This window comes from Euprymna scolopes, chromosome 1 (assembly GCF_053919585.1).
Source record: "Euprymna scolopes isolate OS-2025 chromosome 1, ASM5391958v1, whole genome shotgun sequence".
Taxonomy (NCBI): domain Eukaryota; kingdom Metazoa; phylum Mollusca; class Cephalopoda; order Sepiida; family Sepiolidae; genus Euprymna; species Euprymna scolopes.
In genome coordinates this window covers 134328248-134348608 of record NC_136482.1, presented here as the reverse complement: position 1 = coordinate 134348608, position 20361 = coordinate 134328248, and the positions used below count along the sequence as shown (strand labels likewise).

Genomic DNA, 20361 nt, shown 5'->3' with positions numbered 1-20361 from the left:
AATTTTTTAGTGTTTTTATTTAATATAAAATGTTTAATCGGCTAAAAAAAAAACTCAGTGTTTATCTATGTATTTGAAAAAGACGAATGGTCGCAGACTCTGTTAAGTTTGGGAAAATCAGTTAAAAACTATATAAAACAGTGTCAGACACCTACTGATTATATGTTATTGTGACATAGGCTGACATATTCGGTGGGTTTCTGATAGTATTTTGTATAGTTTTTTAGTTTTAAATCATTTTCTCAAACTTAACATCATCAACAGTGTTACCATTTGTATTTTTCAAATACACTAATAAACACTGTTTTTCGAGCTGACTAAACGTTATAGTAAATAAAACGGGTTTTATATTACTAAACACAGAAACGAAAAAGTTGTTGAAAAATAAATATAACAAATAAATGTTATCAAACGCAAGATAAGTTACTTTTCTACCTAACTGGATAAGATTTTAGTGTTTTTACTCGAGTGTAAAATGTTTAATCGGTTCGAAAACATGTAGTGTTTATCTGTATATTTGAAAAATACAAATGGCGACAGACTGTTGAACACATTAAGTTTGGGAAAATGAGTTAAAACTAAAAAAACTATACAAAATACTGTCAGGAACTCACTCAATATATGTTACCGTGACATAGGCAGACATGTATTCGGTGGTTTTTAACAGTATTTTGTATAGCTTTTTAGTTTTAACTCATTTTCCCAAACCTAATGTGTTTAACACAGTCTGCCGCCATTTGTAATTTTCAAATATAGCAGTAAACGCTGTGTTTTTTGAGCCGAATAAACATTTTACATTAAAAAAACAAAAAAATTATCAATTTTGGTAATAAAGTAACATATCTTGCCTTTGATAATATTTGTTATACATTTATTTTTTGACAACTTTTTCGAATCTATATGTACAGTACTACAAACCCAATAAAAACACTAAAAATTATCTAATTAGGTAGAAAAGTAACTTATCTTGCCTTTGAAAATATTTACTTGTTATATATTTGTTTTTGTTGACAACTTTTTCAAGTCTTTGTGCAAGTACAAACCCAAAGATGTATTTTTCTGTCTAATTTTATTTTTAGTACCGCGCTTAAATTTAAATTTCACGATATCTTTTTTGGAGGAGGGTATTTTTTTTACATTGGGTCCACCTCCACAATTTTCGACTATGCTGAATAAGAAAATCTCATTTAAAATTTGCAGAGGCAATTAGTTTTCGAGATATAAAGACCTGTACTATGCACTATAATTCACTGACGGCCATGAATAAACACTCTCAACCTCCCCATATTAAGAACAGCTTTCTGAATAAACAACATCCATGCCTAACCACATGTTTTAACCTTTTACCTGCCTTTTGTCTTTTAAAAACGGCTTTTGGAATAAATGCCACCATTCTCCCCATGCTTTCAGAATAAACACCCCCAACCTACCCATGTTAAAAATTGTGGAGGTGGACCTAATGCGAAAATTTACCTTTTGTTTTTTTTAATAAATTGTTAGTTGAAAGCACAGAATAGTGACAAAACACCATCCCCTCCTCTTGGTAAGAATAGCAAAACAAAATAATGGTTTTCTTGGTAGAAACTTTTCTGTATTTCACCTAACAATTTCTGGTGCTAATGAACTTACTGATCCGCGCTATTTTTTAAATCATATTTCCAAGTTTAATTTAAGTTTTATGATATGTTTTTTATTCAATTGTAAGGTTAAAGTACACAATAGATACAAAACACCCTCCCCTCCCCATGTTAAGAATGGCTTTTTAAATAATAACGTTATTATTTCAGCACGGATCACTCTCTACATGAGTACCTAATATTTTTTTTTCAGCCATTCTTACCATAGAGAGGGGATGGTGTTTTGTAACTATGCTGTGCTTTTTTAACTAACAATTTATTATTAAAAAAAGATATTGTGAAATTATAAAAAAAATAAAAAGATATTGTGAAAGTTGAATTTAACTTGAAAAAAAAAAAAAATGTGAACGGTGCATTCAACATTGTAGCCAGACCTTATTTGGTAATAAGGTCACGTTAGTCGATTAATGGTTGCTAATGCACTTACTGATCCACACTATTTTTTTAAATCGTATTTTCAAGTTTAATTAAAGTTTTATGTTTTTTTGGTATTTTTTTTAGATTAGGTCCACCTCCACAATTCTCTTTTAAATGATGACTTTTAAAGGTTTCCGGCTATGCTGAATTCGGATTGAAATTTTGCAGAAATAAGTAGTTATCGAGATATAAATAGTTGTTTTATGCATTGTATTCTTTGGCGGCCATCTTTGTTACGCGCGCAGATTTGTTTATGACGCACGCAAGCGTGTAAAAAAAGATGGCTGCCAGAGATTACAATGCATTATACAAATTTTGAATATCTCGATAACTACTTGTTTCTGCAAAATTTTAATGCGATTTCCGTATTCAGCATAGTCGAAAACCTTCAAAAGTCGTCATTTAAAAGAAAATTGTGGAGGTGGGCCTAATCTAAAAATTACCGGGTTTTTTTTTTTTTTTTTTTTTATTCAATTGTAAGGTTAAAGTACAGAATAGGTACAAAACACCCTCTTCTCCCCATGTTAAGAATGGCTTTTTAAATAATGACGTTATTATTTCAGCACGGATCAATAAGTGCACGAGTACCCAATTTCTTTAAAAGTATTCATATTTTCTTATATAAAAACAACTTCTGTAAAAAAAAAAGAAAAAACGTACACTTTCAATTTTTGTTAAAAAAGGTTTTCTTAAAAAAAAAATATGGTAAAAAAAAAAATATGGTAAAAAAAAAAAAGCAAAGAACAAAACATTAATCGGTATTCATGCAGAGAGTGATCCGTACTGAAATAATAACGTTATTATTTAAAAAGCCATTTTTAACATAGTGAGGGTGTTTTGTACCTATTCTGTACTTTAATCTTACAATTGAATAAAAATCATATAAAACTTTAATTAAACGTGGAAATACGATTTAAAAAATAGTGCGGATCACTCTCTGCATTATCACCGAAAGTACAGAATAGTTAGAAAACATCCTCTCTCCCCATGTTAAGAATGGCTTTCTAAATAATGTTAATGCTTCAGTACTGATGCTTGTCTGCTTAAGTTTAACTTTTGTTTATTAAATTGTTAGGTCGCCAAGCTAATCAAGAACCTTGATTCCAGTAAAGCAACTGGCCCTGATGGCATCCCAGTTATAGCTAAGCCCCCCTACTCCCCATAATATTTAAATATAAATATTATTAAAATGTATATTGTCATTTTAAAGCAAATGAAATCAGTTTTTCTATCTGTTTGTTCTAAGAACACAGTTTCGGATTAATTTATTAATAAAAAAAAAAGATAGTAAATGAAAATTCTATTACAAGACTAGCAGCCTCCCGGTTGTAAAATATGCTTAAATATGATATTTTAATTTATGCAGATTTTTGTATTTATTATGATCGAGCCAATTTTATATTGATTATTATATTGTACTCAATATATAGTAGTGATTTCAAAAGTTAAAAAAATAAAATAAAAATGACTTGAACTAGAAATGAAACTAAAACACATAGCATTATTCATTATTATCCATGTTAAGTCCATACACATATAAAAACTTAAAGCTGTTTAAAATTTATAAATGCATACATAACATGTTTAGTTGACTTATGCTTGTCAAGTTCCAATTTTTTTCAATTTTGACCTCTTAACAGCTATTTTTACTGGCTAAAAAACAAATCAAATTTGTTCCATAGGTCTAAATCCCTTATATATCATGTTTCCAGACTGTATGGCATAATCACGTTGACACACCGGTTCCCGCTGGATCACCGAAGTTAAGCAACATTGAACCTGGTCAGTACTAAATGGGTGACCATTTGGGACTTTCAGATGCTGTATGTGCTCTCCGCTTATCTCGGCATTGTTTCCAGTCGTCCTAGTCTTCTCCTTGCCACTGAACTCAAACAATGCCGATTCAGGAGAGGTGTGGTTGGGATTGTGCAACCCTTGTCTCACAATTACATACGCTACTGCCCCTAAGGGGCATCCTCTGTCTTTCAAGACTGAACGGAAGCATGGATGGAGACTGTAGATCAAAAATTGACAGAGTAGTTTGATAGTGTTACACACACACAAGGTCACTTTCATATATATATATATATATATATATATATATATATGAGAGAGAGAGAGATTAAATTCATCATACTACATCTTGGATTCTTCATGAATAAGATAAAATATGATGTAACGATTTATTTGAAAGAAAAAAGTTTTAAACTATTTTTAGACAACATAACCAACTCTTAAAGCACTGAATTAGAATGACATTTTTAAGACTTAAAAAAAGTAAATTAGAAATTTATTTAAAAACTATTAGTATTCATCTGGAGTCATATTTTTTGTTTAGCTGGGTTTTTTTTTACCTTGGGTGTTTGAAAGTTCATTTAATATCGTTTGGTCATTAAATTATTAATTGAACCAAATGGTTATAAAACTATAACTAATTTTTTTTAAGATATTGTTGTTTTAATAGGTATTTATAAAATTATTGGATGTGTAAATAAGATTCCAGAACTTTCAATCTTCATGTATTAAAAATACATGAAGATTTGCTAATAATTTTAAATCCTGTTTGATAGTTTAAATACTTTCAAATTCGTTTCAAATTTGGAACAGTCACAAATTTCAACTCATAAAATATTAAAATGGTTGATTATTTACACAGAAAGTGAAATGCATTATGATAGATTTGCTCTAGTAATAGGATGTTTAATTAATTACTTTTTTCTATTATTGGAAAAAATAATACAAAAATGATGTTCTTAGAGCAAACACTTTAAAAAATGATTTTATTTGCTTTAAAACAATAGTACATATTTTAAAATATTTAGTCTTAAAGATTATGGGAGGCTATTCCCTAATTAAAACTAGACACCCTCTCAAGAATCTATTTTCAATCGATATTTATTCCATATTTTCCTATCTTACCAAAATTGCTTATTTTCCTAAATAAAAAGAAACAATATACATTGGTAGATAAATCAATTTCCTTTCATGTAATATTATCAATTTTTCACTCGAATCTGCTGCTACAGGATAATTCTGTCTTAAAGAATTTGACTCCTTGGAGGTTTTTTTTTCTTAAGCCTGAAGAGTTTTTAGCCAGATACTTTTTAGTAGCTTTTAGTACATTAATTGGATATCTAACACTGATTAAGTTTATTAAAACACAATTCATTGATATTTTCCAACCATATTATCAAATATGTTTTCTGGATTAAAGATTTTAAAGAAGCAAACAATTCTTCATAAATGAACTTGATCAACTTTTTTCAAAAGGAGTTGAATCAAATTTCTGATGCTTACATTTAAAGAAATAAAAAAAATAGTTAATAATTAGAGAAAGTGTTTTTGTTTACATTTTGTTTTACAAATTTAACTATCATTTAACTAGAAAACAAGAAAAAATTGAAATAGCTTAACATATTTCAATAATGGCATACATAGAAAGAGCTTGATGAACTAAGAAAGAATCTTTTTAAATTTTTTAAATCTAATTAAAATTAAGGAAGTTATGGCTATTTTTGTGCCTCACACGTTTGGATATTTTTCCCTCTTTAAGACCATATGCGTTTCGTCACATTTTTTATATCTTTGTTAAAACACAAGATTAAGCAATGAAATTTATCATGTAAATGTATTTTTGTGCAAGGAATCAGAATATGCTACTGAAAATTTCCAGAAATTAATGGTTTCCAAATAATCTGCAGTAAATGCACATAAATATGCTGTAATTCCTTAAAAATACCATGTATCCATTAATAGAAAAGAAGTTGGAGAACTCAAAGTTGAATTGTAAATGTACAAAAAATTAATTTAAATCTAGGACTGGTTAAAAATGAATATATTGCAATATTTCTTTGGTATTAATTTACATTAATACCTTCCATCTGATCATCTCTCCAAAAAATGTGATTCTTGAAAAACTTTAATAAAAGATAAACAAAAATTATTTTAGAATTTAATGTAAAATGATTCCTCATTTTGAGCCATTTCAGCATATTAGAGTAGTTAACCATTTTTTTTTTTTTTTTCTATGGAAAATAAATCTTTGCATTTTTTTTTTTCTAAAGACAATTATGTGCGATCTTAAGAGGGCCTTCGTGCAATTATGGGAGGGTGGGGAGTTTGTTAATGGTAGGGCTAAGGGAAAGTGTGAACATCCTGAAAACTTGATAGAAACAAAACAAAAACAATTTTAGAATTTAGAGTGGGAGTTTGTTTTACATAAGTTTAATGTAAAATAATTCACCATTTCAAGACCTTTTTGGACAGTTGACCAATTTATTTTTTATGGGAGATAAATCATGTGCACTTTTCGTTAAGGAAAGATTTTTTCCTTTTTTTTTATGCCTATTATTACCAAGGATTGTCAGGGCTAAAGAAGGTTTTAGGCTTGCCACTCATATCCAGGGTTAAAGGTAGGATTAAGGGAGTTTTTTTTTTTGGGGGGGGGGGGTAAGGTAAGAGGGCATTTGACACTCATATTTATGGTAGGTGGTTCATAATTTTGAAAATGTTATGCCTTGGATTTTGAACATCAAATTACTTTTAAATATGTAAACTTACATAAATGAGAGAAATACTAACTTTCAAGTAAAAAATGATACCTACATGATTGTCACGTTTCAAATAGTAATATATCCAAGAATCACAAAAAACGATAAGGTAGAAAAATAATTATGAAAGAAAATATTTATCGATAAGAACACAAAACAATTGCTATGTTTTAAAAAGAAAACAATGTTTTTTTAAAATGAATTGAAAACTTCCTGGAAATGATGTAATTTCTCTAAAACTTGACTGGCCATTTTCTCTGTATTAGTACAAATATGATATCCTAACTCTGTTGGGGGAGGGGGAGAGAAAAAATGAGATTGCTTAAAAGCAAAGAATAGATACAACACTTTGATCTTAGCCAGAAGACCCAGTAGCCGTATTTTCCTCTCAAACAATTATCTTCTATTAAGAAAAATGCATAAAAAAATCTTTATGATGTTCAACACTTGCATTAGATATCATATTCCAAAAGTCACATGGAAAAACTGATTCCAGATCAGATAAATAGATCTATTTGTCACATTCCAAAAATTACGTAACTAGATCAAGTAATGCTGAGTTCATATTTTTGTCCATGTCCTCATGGCAGTAATTGCTAAAACTCTTTTTAGGGGGAGGGAGGGTAAAGGCACTGGAATACTGAGATAGATACTACACTTTGATCTTAGCCAAATGACCAAGTAATCGTATTAAATAGCAGAGTTTCCTCCCAAACATTACCTTCTCCTATAAAAAACAAATGCATACAAATCTTTATGATGTACGACACTGACAATAAGTGTTATATTCCAAAAATCATATGGAAAAACAGTTGATTCCAAAAATAAGGTAAATAGATCAAGTTACGGTGACTGCATATTTTTCATAATCCAAATGACATTATCAACTATATAAGTAATGCCTCCTATTTTTTATTGTTTGAAAAGATTCCTAGATAGAGGTTATCAACTACATGAGAGGCATTCCATAAGTAATGCCTACTATTTTTTTTATTGTTTGTTACGTAGGTACATGATTCCAAAAGTAATGTCTCGTATTTTTTTTTAATTGTTTGTGGATCTTCCTAATTAATTGATCATTATGAATGTTATGTATTTGTATATATTTATATATTTGTATGTATTGGATTCAATCTTAAGATAATTAACCGATCATTATGTATTTTAAGCATGTGTACATGTTTGTATGTTTGTATTCCAAAAATCACATACAATGATCACTTACTGTTTTAATGTATTTATGTATACAAGAAAGTCTACACAAGAAAAAAGGTAATTGTGCAGTATAGTACTTATATAAAAAAAAACAAAGAAAATCTTATCTTTGACATACATAAAAGTTATTACAGTGAAAATAACGATTTATATTCAAGTAGTAGGACTTTCAAAGGAGAAATAAAGTGCTTCTTCACTATAGCACCCAGATGAAAAAACAAATTCTTACATTCATACAGAAAATTTAGCAAAATAGAATATTACATAAAAGTATTGAGTAGTTTCATCTTTAAATCAGAAATAATGTACTTGTACAGTATCCTACCCAAGAAATAACTTGTACAGTATAGAACCTATATAAAAAACAAAGAAAATATTACCTGTGACATAAATGTGATCAAAACCGAAAATCATGTAATATATTAGAATAGTATGACATTTATATAAGAAATAAGGTGCTTCTTCACTAAAGCAACCTCATGTAAAAACAAACTCTTACCTGCACCTTATGAAAAAGTTAGCACAACAGAAAATTATGTAAAATAATTGAGTAGTTTTATCTTTATATTAGAAATAAGCTACTTGTACAGTATCCTACCCAAAAAATAAGGTATAGTACTCATGTGAAAAAACAAAGAATATCCTATCCTAGTTATTATAACCGAAAATAGCATTATATATTCGAGTAGTATGACTTTTAAATGAGTATTAAGGGGCTTCTTCACTATAGCACTCAGATGAAAAAACAAACACTTGCCTTTGATGCATGGAAAAGTTAGCATAAAAGAAAAGTATGTAAAATAACGGAGTAGTTTCATTTTTAAATTAAGGTATTAGCACAGTCTTTTACCCAAGAAATTAAGTACTTGTACAGTATAGTACCTGTATGAAAAAACAAAAAATAATTTTACGTGTGACATACTAAAACTCGTCCTTATTGTTCGTATTCTAAAAATTCCATTCAAGTATCAAATAGTTTTTGATGATATTTGTTGTATTTGAAAAATCACGGAAATTGATCAAACCTTCTGTATTTAGAAGGCGGTGGGGGAAGTAGTGACTGTTTTGTTCTCACAAATCAATCTCCCAAGCATTATTAATTACTTTATTTCATATATAGTTTAAAGAGCGGGGTATATGAAGTCAGTGCCAGAAATGGCTGAAGCAGTTTACAGTCTAAAAATTACTTTTTACATATATATTTTTAAGAGGATGGTATATGGAATTGGTCCGTGAAATAGCCGAAGCAGTTTACGATATCAAAATTATAACCCTACAGATCCTCTGGGCCGCATCCGTTGCTATCCTGGTTCACAGGACCATACTTGTGATATACCCCTGGCCGTGTTCATCGATCCCGGCTTACAGGACCATAGATGCGACTCAGCACTCTCACTGGTCACTGGAAAATACCACACTGCTGCTCAGAGCATGCGAAACATGCATGATCCTAAGTCTGTATGGCAACACTGTCTACATTGGCCGTCACTTCCTAATATCTAACCGTGTCAATGTATTTATGTATTAATTTGAAAAACCCGATAAGTTATCTTCCAGAAATGACATCATTTCACTTAAAATTATAGTGTTGGTGGTGGTTGTGATGGGAGAATAAACACAGTAATGACGAATTTTATTGTGAAGCACAGGTTGTCTAATCACTAACCAAGACAATGTACAATGTATTTATGTATTAATTTTGAAATTCTAATGATCCATCTTCTAAAAATAACTTCATTTTTCATACAAGTATGGTGGCGTTGGGGGAAAGAGAAGTTAGTTCATGTATGATACTTGTCGAGAGTATATTAAAGTGTTTCATATATGTATTTACATTACCCGTCTAAGGGTAGCTAAAATTATTTTAAATATGTGTTGTACATTACCCGTCCTAGGAAAGGAAAAAATTTTTCATATACATCTTATTATAAATTTTCCTAATGTCTGTCTGTCTTTGTGTGATGTGGTTTATCTCAGCCTACAGGCAATCCACCCAGGCAAGTAAAGTACCGAAATGAAGCTTATGACCCAACGGATGTTTTAGTGATATTTATATCCATGTTTGGTGTATGGAAATGCAAAAAAATAACGATTTACTAAACGTTTTATTTACTGGATATTTTTTCTGGTACAAGGACTTAAGTTTGCCCAGCTGATTAACACCCTGCCCAAACACACACACCTCTAAACACCCGGGCAACGCTGGGTACCCCCGCTAGTCTATATATATAAAAGGCAAAATGTGTGTGACCATTTCGTGTATGTCTCGCAAAGGTTTTTCTCGCACACGCTCGGGGGGGGGGGATAATAATCACTTACAAGTGTTTATATAGGCCGTAGATAATATCTAGGATTTGAGAACGTGTGTAGCGTATAAATTTATTTACGTCGATTTTTCAAAATTATTGCTATTTTGGCTTCTCACATGTGGATTGGGCTTTTTCGTATAAAAAGCGAAACTAATTCAAAGTTAACAAGCTTCTCGGCATCGCGCCGGGAAACGTCCAGAAGCAATGAGCTTTGATCAATGTTGTATATCAGACAATTACTACTCAATCTGGACAGGTTTCCCACCCCCCAACATCTGTTGGGGAAAAAACAGTCAAATTTGGGTAAACAAACAAACAGTAAAAGTTAACTGTGTGACTTCTATTTGACTTTCTTAATTAGGTCAAATGGAAGCAGCAGAGTTAACTTTTACTGCGGACGCCTGTGTTTAATAGTTAAATAAATAAATTCAAACGTGTCTCCGTTGTATGTCGCGGTGGCCCAATCGTTAACGTCGCACGGTTTTCTTTTTCACACTTTAATTTCCAACTTTGCCTTAAGGGTTCGGGTTCGGGTTCGATCCTCATACTCACCTACCAAAACTTTTTTTTTTTATTATTTACCCCCCCCCCCCCCCCCCGTAGTTTTTATTTACCTCAAAACACCCGGGCATCGCCGGGTACCTCCGCTAGTCTATATATCTATATATATAAATCCCAAACGTCTGTGTGTATGTATGTATGTTTGCTTGTAACGCTAAAACTTTTGAAAGACGGAACCAAACTTGACAAATTAGGTATCATATTGAAGCCCCATCACCCGGATGACAAATATCGAAATTTCACGTCAAACGGACCACTAGAAGTTGGTCAGCTGATCAGTTATCTTCGAGGGGGGGCCCCCAAAAAACCTGTCATTATCTATATATATAAAAGACAAATGTTTGTTTGTAACGCTAAAACTTGAGATGAAAGATTCCTCTCCCCTAAGAATAAAACATATGTTCAATATCTGCTTTTGTTTTTTCATTGTTTATACGGTCCCGAGCAACGCCGGGTAGCCCTGCTAGTATATATATAAAAGCGAAAATGTATGTATATATGTGTGTTTGTGTGTCCGCTAAAAACTTTTGACAGACAGAACAAAAATTGACAAACTTGGTATCATATTGAAGCTCCATCCTTCGCCCGAAAAATATTGAAAAATTGGCCCAAAATGTTCATTTTTTTCACCCTGAAATCAACAATTTTCTACAGGGTCAACAAAAACCGTCCTCTCATGACGAGATCGGTTCTACGCATGCGTCAGATGACGTCATGACCTGATTTAGTTTAAATAGTTGAAGAACTGACTAAATTTCATGTACGTCGTGTTAGCTCAGTTGGTTAGAGCGTTGGGTCACTATCTAAGCGTTTTGGGTTCGAATCGTGGTGTGAGATGTCTTTTTTTTTTTTTTTCGATTTTTTAAATTTAAATATTGAAGCAGGGTTATTTAAGCCATTTTTCACGTAACGTTCGTTTTTCTGTTTTTTTTACTTTGCTTATTCTTAGGTTTTCATTAACACCCCCACCCCCGACTGACCACACACACCCCAAAGCACCTGGGTACCCACCGATTTTTTAAATTTTAATATTGAAACAGGCTTATTTTTTTTTTTTTTTTTTTTAGTTTTAACGTTCGTTTTTCTGTTTTCTTTTTTGTTTTTGTTTTTTCGATTTTTACATTTAACATCGTTCGTTTGCCTTACGTTAGTTTTTGGGTACCCCCCACTTAAGTTTTAACGTTCGTTTTTCTCTTTCTTTTTTCACTTTGCTTATTCTTAGGTTTTCATTAACAACCACACACCCCTCCAAACACTCAGGCACCGCTGGGTACTCCCCCGCTAGTCTATATATATAAAAGCGAAAATCTGTTTGTCTGCTAAAAACTTTCGACAGACACAATGAAAATTCACAAACTCGGTATCATAGCGAAGCTCCATCCTTTGCTCGAAAAATATTTAAAAAAATTGGCCAAAAACATTCATTTTTTCACTCCGAAATCGACAATTTTCGACAGGGAAGGGGGGTCAATAAAAACGGTCTTCTCGTGACGGCGGCCGGTTCTATGCATGCACCAGATGACGTCATGACCTGATTTACTTTAAATAGTTGAAAAACTGAACAAATTTCATGCACGTCGCGTTAGGTCAGTCAATTAGCGCGTTAGTTCATTATCTAAACGTTTTGGGTTCGAATCGTGTTGGAAGATGTCTTTTATTTTTTTTAAATTTAAATATTGAACCAGTGTTATTTAAGCCATTTTTCACGTAACGTTCGTTTTTCTGTTTTTTTGTTTTTTTTACTTCGCTTATCCACCCCTGACCACACACCCAAAAACATCCGGGTACCCACCGATTTTTTAAATTTTAATATCGAAACAGGCTTATTTATTTTATGTTCGTTTTTCTGTTTTCATCATTCGTTTTCCTTACGTTAGTTTTTTTTATGTTTTTTTTTTTTCAATGTTTTGATTCAGGGCTTCGGGTTCGATCCTAACCCGGGTTCTTTTTTATTTAACACCACACACACCTAGAAACACCCAGGCAATGCCGGGTACCCCCGCTAGTCTATCTATATATATAAAAGGCAAAATGTGTGTGATCATTTCGTGTATGTCTTTAAAAGGCTTTTTTTACACGCGCTCCCGGGGTTGTTACTATCGCTTAAAACTGTGTATATAGGTCCTATATAATAATATCTAGGAATTAGAAAAGCGCGTAGCGTATAGATTTATTTACGTCGATTTTTACAAAATTATTGCTATTTTGGCTTCTCGCGTGTTGATTGGGCTTTTTAGTATAAATATGTGAAACTAAACTCAAACGACGTCTTACCGGCATTGCACTGGGAAAAACGTCCAGAAGCAATCAGCTTGGATCAGACACCCCTCCCCAACATCTGTTGGGGAAAGAAACAGTTAAATTTGGATAAACAAACCCAAACGCTGTGTGACTTTTATTTGACCTTCTTAATTAGGTCAAATGGAAGCAGCAGAGTTAACCTTTATTGCGCACGCCTCTTTTTATAGTTAAATAACCTGCTTAACATTGTCTGCTGTCGCCGTGGGTCAATGGTTAACGTAGCAGGTTTTTTTTTTTTTTCAAACATTAATTTCCAACTCAAGGGTACGGGTTCGATTCTCATACTTACCTACCAAAACATCTATTTTATTATTTAACCCCCACGGAGTTTTGATTTACCTCAAGACACCCGGGCATCGCCGGGTACCCCCCGCTAGTATATATATAAAAGGCAAAATATGTGTGACCATTTCGTGTATGTCTCGCAAAGGCTTTTTTCGCACACGCTCCCGGGGTCGTTACTATCGCTTAAAACTGTTTATATAGGTCCTATATAATAATATCTAGGATTTGGGAATGCAGATCGTCTCTAGATTTATTTTCGTCGACTTTTATGAGATTCGCGCTATTTCGCTTTGTCCCCTGTTTGTCTTGCATTTTAGTATAAATACAGTGAAATTAAATTAAAACGTTGGCTTTTGCGCTGCTTTCCCCCCTTCCCACCATCATCTGGGGGGAAGTGAAAACTAAAAATAACGATCCCGCGATGACCTCATTTAGCGTCTTTCTGTCAATCAAACCTCTTTTACTAGCTTTATAAGCCTTAACTTAACACACTATTCAATTACTCTCACTCGTGGTCAAGACGGTTAAGTAGTTGGCTTTGGTTTCCACCTCCGTGTCAAGGTTTCTGGGTTCAATCCCTCTTCCCGGCCAAAACTATTTTTTTTTTCTTTTACACCTTTAAACACCCAAGCAACGTTTTTTTTTTTTTATTACTTCGCTTATTCTTTAGTCCCCCCCCCCCATACACAGGTTTATTTATGCCATTTTTTTTCCGTTTTGGTTTTGGGGTTTTTTTGTTTTTTTTTACATCGTCTTTTTTATAATATTTAAGCAGGGTTATTAATTCCCCCCCCCATACACACACCTACAAACACTCGGGCAACGCCGGGTACCCTCCCGCTAGTCTATATATAAAGGTCAAAATGTGTATGAGTTCATTTGTATGTCTCCTCAAAACTTTTCTCAGCGGTATCGGACTGGGTCGAAACTGGTACCATCTGAAAGAACAATGTCTCGGTCAAATAATATGTGAGAATTAGAAAAAACTGTCAATTATTTCCTATAGAAATTGATATTTGCAACGTTCCGTAGCAAAAAAAAAACAACAAAAAAACCATTCCTTCATAATGATTTAAACAACCATGCATGCGCATATCGCGTTCTTTCTTGAATTGGTTTGAATAGAAAAAAAAAAACAATGTTAGTTCACTGACTTCATCATGGAGCAGTGGTTAACAAGGCCACATCGTTAGCTTCAGGTTTCACGTTCATGCCCACGTAACAGTCTTTTCTTTTCTTTTGTTTTTTTCCAATGTTTAAAAATGTTTTAACATTTAAACAGGGTTATTTATGCCATTTTTTTCTTTCGCTTCTTCATTTTCCTTTCTTTTATTTTTCCATCATGTTCGCGCCACGTAACGCTAGTAAAAATATAAATCTAGATTGAAGTTTGTCTTTTCTTTTCTGTTTTTTTCTAAACTGAATTGAATAATCTTATTTGGATTTTTTGTTACTATTTTAAGGATGTTAAGTTTAAAGATGGAAAAGAAATGCACAGACAAACTTATGGCCACACAAGACAATTCTTATCCTCCAAAGGATAGTGAAGACATAAGAAAATTGGTCCAAGATAAAAGTAGGTATTTTCATTTTCTTAAAGACTAGCAGGAACTGATCTTTATATTGTATAGAAAAATGAATATTAAGATTTTTTACAAATATATTGAGGTATTTTGCAGATTAGTGTTTACTCGGATACTATACATTATCAGTTTAAATTCAATATATTTTTTTATGCAAAACCTAATAAGAATAAAAAGATTAGAGAAAAATGTACTTGATTTTAATTTGAAGGTTGATATGTTTAAAATTTCTAAAGAAGTTCTTGCTGTTTCACTGTTTTCAAAGCAACTTAAATATTTTTCCAATATTTACTCAAGATAACAGAATAGGAATCATCCAAAATAACATTTTATGATGTTTCTAAAACAAAATCCTGACTGACTTCCATATTTAAGAGAGCTTCACTACATGCTTGAAAACAAAATTTTGCTATTTATCACACAGTTAGTCCTTCAGCTGTCAGGAGCAGTATGCCAATCCCAACTCTCATCTGGTTAACCCATCTCTTTGATGGTTGTATAATTGATTTTTTTTTTAATGAAATCTTTCTTTAAATAGTCGGAGTCTATTACCTGGGAAACCTGTTCAAATCATGCTGATCTCTTTTTGTCAAATAACATTGTTGATGGGTCTGTTAATATTAAGTCTCTTTCCAGTATCTTACTTTCTTCATCTGACAAGAATAAAACATTTCAATTCAAAGGCATCAAGCTTTTTTTTTATGCACTACTATCATAGACATGCTTTAATTGCATAAACTATCATCATCAAAAATCTTAACTTCACAAAGACACGTATGTTCTTCCTGCTCCATGTCTTTTGTTTTAGACGGCCATGTGCTTTTACTATCCTGCTGCTAATGTCATATGAGGTTTCTGGAATCACTGAGCCAAGCAACACAAATTCTAAAAACTCCATTTGTTTTATATTTATTTTCTTACATCTTTGAAATAAAAATTAGTATCAAAATTTCCAAAGTAGATATTTTGTCTAGCATAAAATTCAGTCCATGTTTACAAAATAACTTGTGGACAAAGTAAGAATAAATTGACAATATTAATGTTTCATCTAAGATTTCTGTGAATAAATGTTTCAGAGCTTATCTTTATCTCCAATTATATTTAAAAGAGCAAAAAGTACTTAAAAATTATGAGATTTAAAAAAAATATGTTCTTCTTTTTAACAGCGGTGATAACGAATGCAAGTCCTTGCAAGTCTCAGTCAAGAATTATTTCGGAAGATACTGTCTATATGGAAGAGAAAATTTGTCCAGAAATAAATCCTGAACTGAAAGAGTTTTTACATGAACAGGATTGGCCAGACTGGGACAGTTCCAGTTGGAATGATAAAGATTATTTGAAAATTAAGGAAATAAAGTCGGCAGCAGAATTCCAACAAATGTCTTCTGTCATTAATTCTACTGCTAAATGTATAGAAATGGATTTGACAGAAGAAGTTGATTGTATAAATGCAGTGAACAAAATCTATTCTAATCCAATCATAATTAACAAAGAAGAAGAATCTTATGGCAAGTCACATCAAGATAAGAATAATTATTGGGAAATAAATGGCCCAAACCCATTGCTGACCTCAGGACAAACTGATACCACCATTAAAAAAGATGCTTCTTATGCATCAAGCTTTTTAAAAAATATTTCTCAAAAATCGCTGGGTGAAGAATATGATATAATGCACATTAAGGTTACAAAGAAAAAAGATGAAATCGACTATTTTGTTGACATGCAGCCTGTGATATTACCAACACCAAAAGATGAAGTCTTGTCACTTCCTGTTGATCCCAGAAAAGATTTAGATATTCTGCCTGAAGCAGACAATACATCTTCAACAAAAGACAAACTCTCTTTTGCAGTATCAGAAGATGCTGCTGAGGTAAGAATCAAGTTTTTAATAAATATATATTTTATTCCATTTTTTTTTTTTTTTCAAAATATATTGCAAAATCTATTCAAAGGATATTTGCTTCAGAAATCGTTTTTAATTTTACTTATTTAGAATTCAGTTTATGATTTACGTATTTGTTATGGAAATTATATTAAATTGATCAAGTAGTTCTGTAACTAAGAAAATCAAATTTTATGATGAGTCTCAAGAAAGAGCTGGGAGTCACCATGTTTTGTCACAGCCATGGAGATATAGAAGGCCTGTTAACTGAAAAATGCCTGCAGGCAATATAGGTAAGATTTGTCGAACTGTTACTGTCAATACTGTACGACGGCATTTTTAAAAAGAGCATTAAAACCCGTTAAAAAAGAAAAGAAAGGAACCCAATTCGATTAATAATGAAACTGAGCTTTATTCAATATAAAATATAAATATTATCTATGTAAAATTACGTAATTTTAAAGCAATATACAACTTAATACTGATAAAATTGAATTATGAATTTCGGAACAAACAATTCAAGAAACAAAACACAAACTTGGCCTTCAGGACAAAATCACAGTGTAGTAGTATCTGTTCTGATGCTACAATTCACCTTTTCTATCCTTGGTCGGTGGAGGAGAAATCCTTCATGACTGAGGCAATTTTAATTTTTGTTCCTATCCAGAGTGCCCCTTACTGGGGAGCTGGATTTTCCCCACAAGATATATGTTGAAATATTTAAATAACTATTACTTTTAATACAGAAATTACATTTTAAGTTTTGGTTTTCTGTTCTTCTATGTTCATTTTTTTCAAAATGTGTAGCGTATTTTCATCAGTTACATGGTTAGGAATCCTATACTCTGCTATAGTCTTCATTTTCATATCAGTGCAGAATACATGAATATGGAAATGAAGTTCACATAATTACTAAAAGACAATCATACTATAATGTGAACATTGGTTAAAAACTAAGAAAATATAGTAAACATCTATGATATTAAATCAGGGTGGTGGTAAATTTGGGAGGGGACATTTTTATTATTATTATTATTTCACTCACTAGTAGTTGTCTCACAGGCCATCATCAGTGATCGCTCACTGGCAGTCACCTGTGGTATCCGCTGGAGACCGCGCGACAACAAGTCTCTTCAGATTTCCAATATTCTCCACCTCTTGACCACTCGTGCAGATTATCACAACAGCCATTTACCATTAATTTCTCGTTGGCATTAGCCATTGGTGTTTCCTAGGGTTTGGATGACAAACTCCCCCCCCCCCCCCGCAAGGTACCAGATTTGAACTGCACACTTCCAGTAGAGATCTGGTTAGTACTCTCTCATCTCGGTCTTTCCATCCTTCCTGTCCCTTCACAACTAGTTGATGTGGCGCCAGTCGATGTCATCTACAATAGTTTTTCTTATTATCATTGTTTGTGCAGTGTATGCACCGTGCTATATTTTAGATAATATTTCCAAGTTAAATTAAATTTTTATGGTATCTTTTTTTTTTTCATTAAATTGTTAGGTGAAAGATTGGAATAGTTAGAAAGCTCATCCCCCTGTTAAAATGGCTTTCTAAATAATGTTATTTCAGCAGGGCACGTACAACATTTACTTCTACTTCGCAGGAACATGGACCCTGCATAAATGGTGTTTTTATTTAATGATTGCTCCCTGTAAGTGCATGCACAAAAGGTTTTCTTTGGTTTATTTAATCACAAAAACTTTTTTGCAGGTACTATTTGCAGCTAAAGGGGGTGCATTATTTGAGTATGAAAACATAATTTAACAAAAAAATAAAAATCTTTAGTGGAGAAAATAATAAAAAAAATTAAAATAAAAACAAGCACAAAATCAAAATATGAATCAAATTTACTCCCAAAAATGAAAAAAAAAATTCCAAAAAATAAATACATGCACAAGTAAAAAAAAATCTGAGATATGAGAAGTGAGGGTTCATCATTCTTGTGAAGTACCCATTTATTTATATGATAAAACACAAGAAAATATGTTTAAATTTAATGTACTCTTTATTTTTAGTTCATATCAAAACTTTAATTAAGACTGATTAGTTAACAAACACAAATTCATCTTAAAAATTCATTATGTCTCAACAGAGAACAGAATTTCCTATTTCATTCATGTAAATTATTTACAGTTGAAATGTTATAAAACAAACTTTAAGTTTTAAATATATTTCAAAGAAATAAATAACACCCAGTGCTAAAATATTGAATTCATCGATTATTTAGTTAAATAAAAAAGAAAAAGAAAAAAACCTGTCGTGAAAAATGCTTCTAACTTTAAAATATTTGAAAATACTCAATGAAAAGTTTTATTCATTATTAAAGAATGAACTGAAAAATATTCTCATATATATAAAAATTGTTTGTTTTGCAGTTTAAAAAAATAAATAAAATGAAATATTCGATTTTCTTCAATGACATGTAAGAAAATTTCAAAAACTGGTTCACTTACTGTTATAATTTATTAAATTAAAATTATCCAAATGTGCAATTATATAATCATCCAAATGGGGAATTGTTTTTTCTCTTTAGAAAAAAAATTACATTTAGATTACTACAAAGGGCAATGAAAAATATTTTTTATGGTTATTAGCGTGGTCACATGGTTAAACAAACTTTAGGCACCATGTTGATCTGGTTGATCGTCACGCTGTCATGTTCATTGGCCTGTACTTACTCTCGGTGGCCTCAGTTTTGTAGAATGTATTAAAATTCAAAGGAGGACAATTCAAACTATCAAGATCAAAGTCATTAAAAATTGTGAAGTATGATTTTCTATATTAAAAAAACATACTTTATCAGTTTATGTGATTTTTGGAATATTACATCTTCGTTCCATGATGAGTATATCTCTCATATAAATCTCAGTTCTCTGTTAGTGTGTGTGTGTATGTTTCGCTAAAACTTTCAGAATTCAGTTCGAAGAAGATACAAAATATGGTACTCAGACACATGTGAAATTTACAACAAAATATTTTTTATACTCAGACACATGTGAAATTTAGAACAAAATATTTTTTATACTCAGACATGTGAAATTTAGAACAAAATATTTTTTATACTCAGACATGTGAAATTTAGAACAAAATATTTTTTATACTCAGACATGTGAAATTTAGAACAAAATATTTTTTATACTCAGACATGTGAAATTTAGAACAAAAGAACAGAACAACCGCAGAATCTGATGGGGGAAGGGTCACATAAAATCGTCTCTTTCTAAACGATTTCAACATGTATGAACCGTTCATCTCTTTTGATACATTAAATACATAAATTTGCAACATCATGTTATGACCACTGCCGTAGCGGGTTAGAGGGCTGCCTCATAACTATTAGTTTTTGCATTCAGACCTTTTTTTTATGTTTAACATGTTTTTGAAAACGTTTATTTAAGTAAGCTTTTGTATTTAAAAGATTTTTAAGATATTTTTGTTTTATACTTTGTATTATTTACTTGATATTTGTTTTATCGGCAGTTAATTAAATTAAAACAAAAATATTTAAAGGATTTTTATTGGCAGTTGATTTAGCTGAGGGTGGATTTAAAGATTGGATTACTACTAAATGCATCATCATTATTTATGCAAATCACAAATATTTTTTTTATT

The 20361-nt window shown here is 31.5% G+C and overlaps 1 protein-coding gene across 2 annotated transcripts in view; it reads left to right on the top strand.

Moving 5' to 3' along the window:
- LOC145271189 (protein-associating with the carboxyl-terminal domain of ezrin-like) overlaps positions 1-20361 on the top strand; it is a 206997-nt gene that overhangs the window by 186123 nt on the left and 513 nt on the right. For both annotated transcript variants that reach the window (XM_080126757.1, XM_080126812.1), the window contains 2 exons: positions 14739-14851; positions 16025-16728. In XM_080126757.1, the coding sequence (XP_079982883.1) occupies positions 14739-14851; positions 16025-16728 (817 nt within the window). The remainder of the gene's footprint in view (positions 1-14738; positions 14852-16024; positions 16729-20361) is intronic.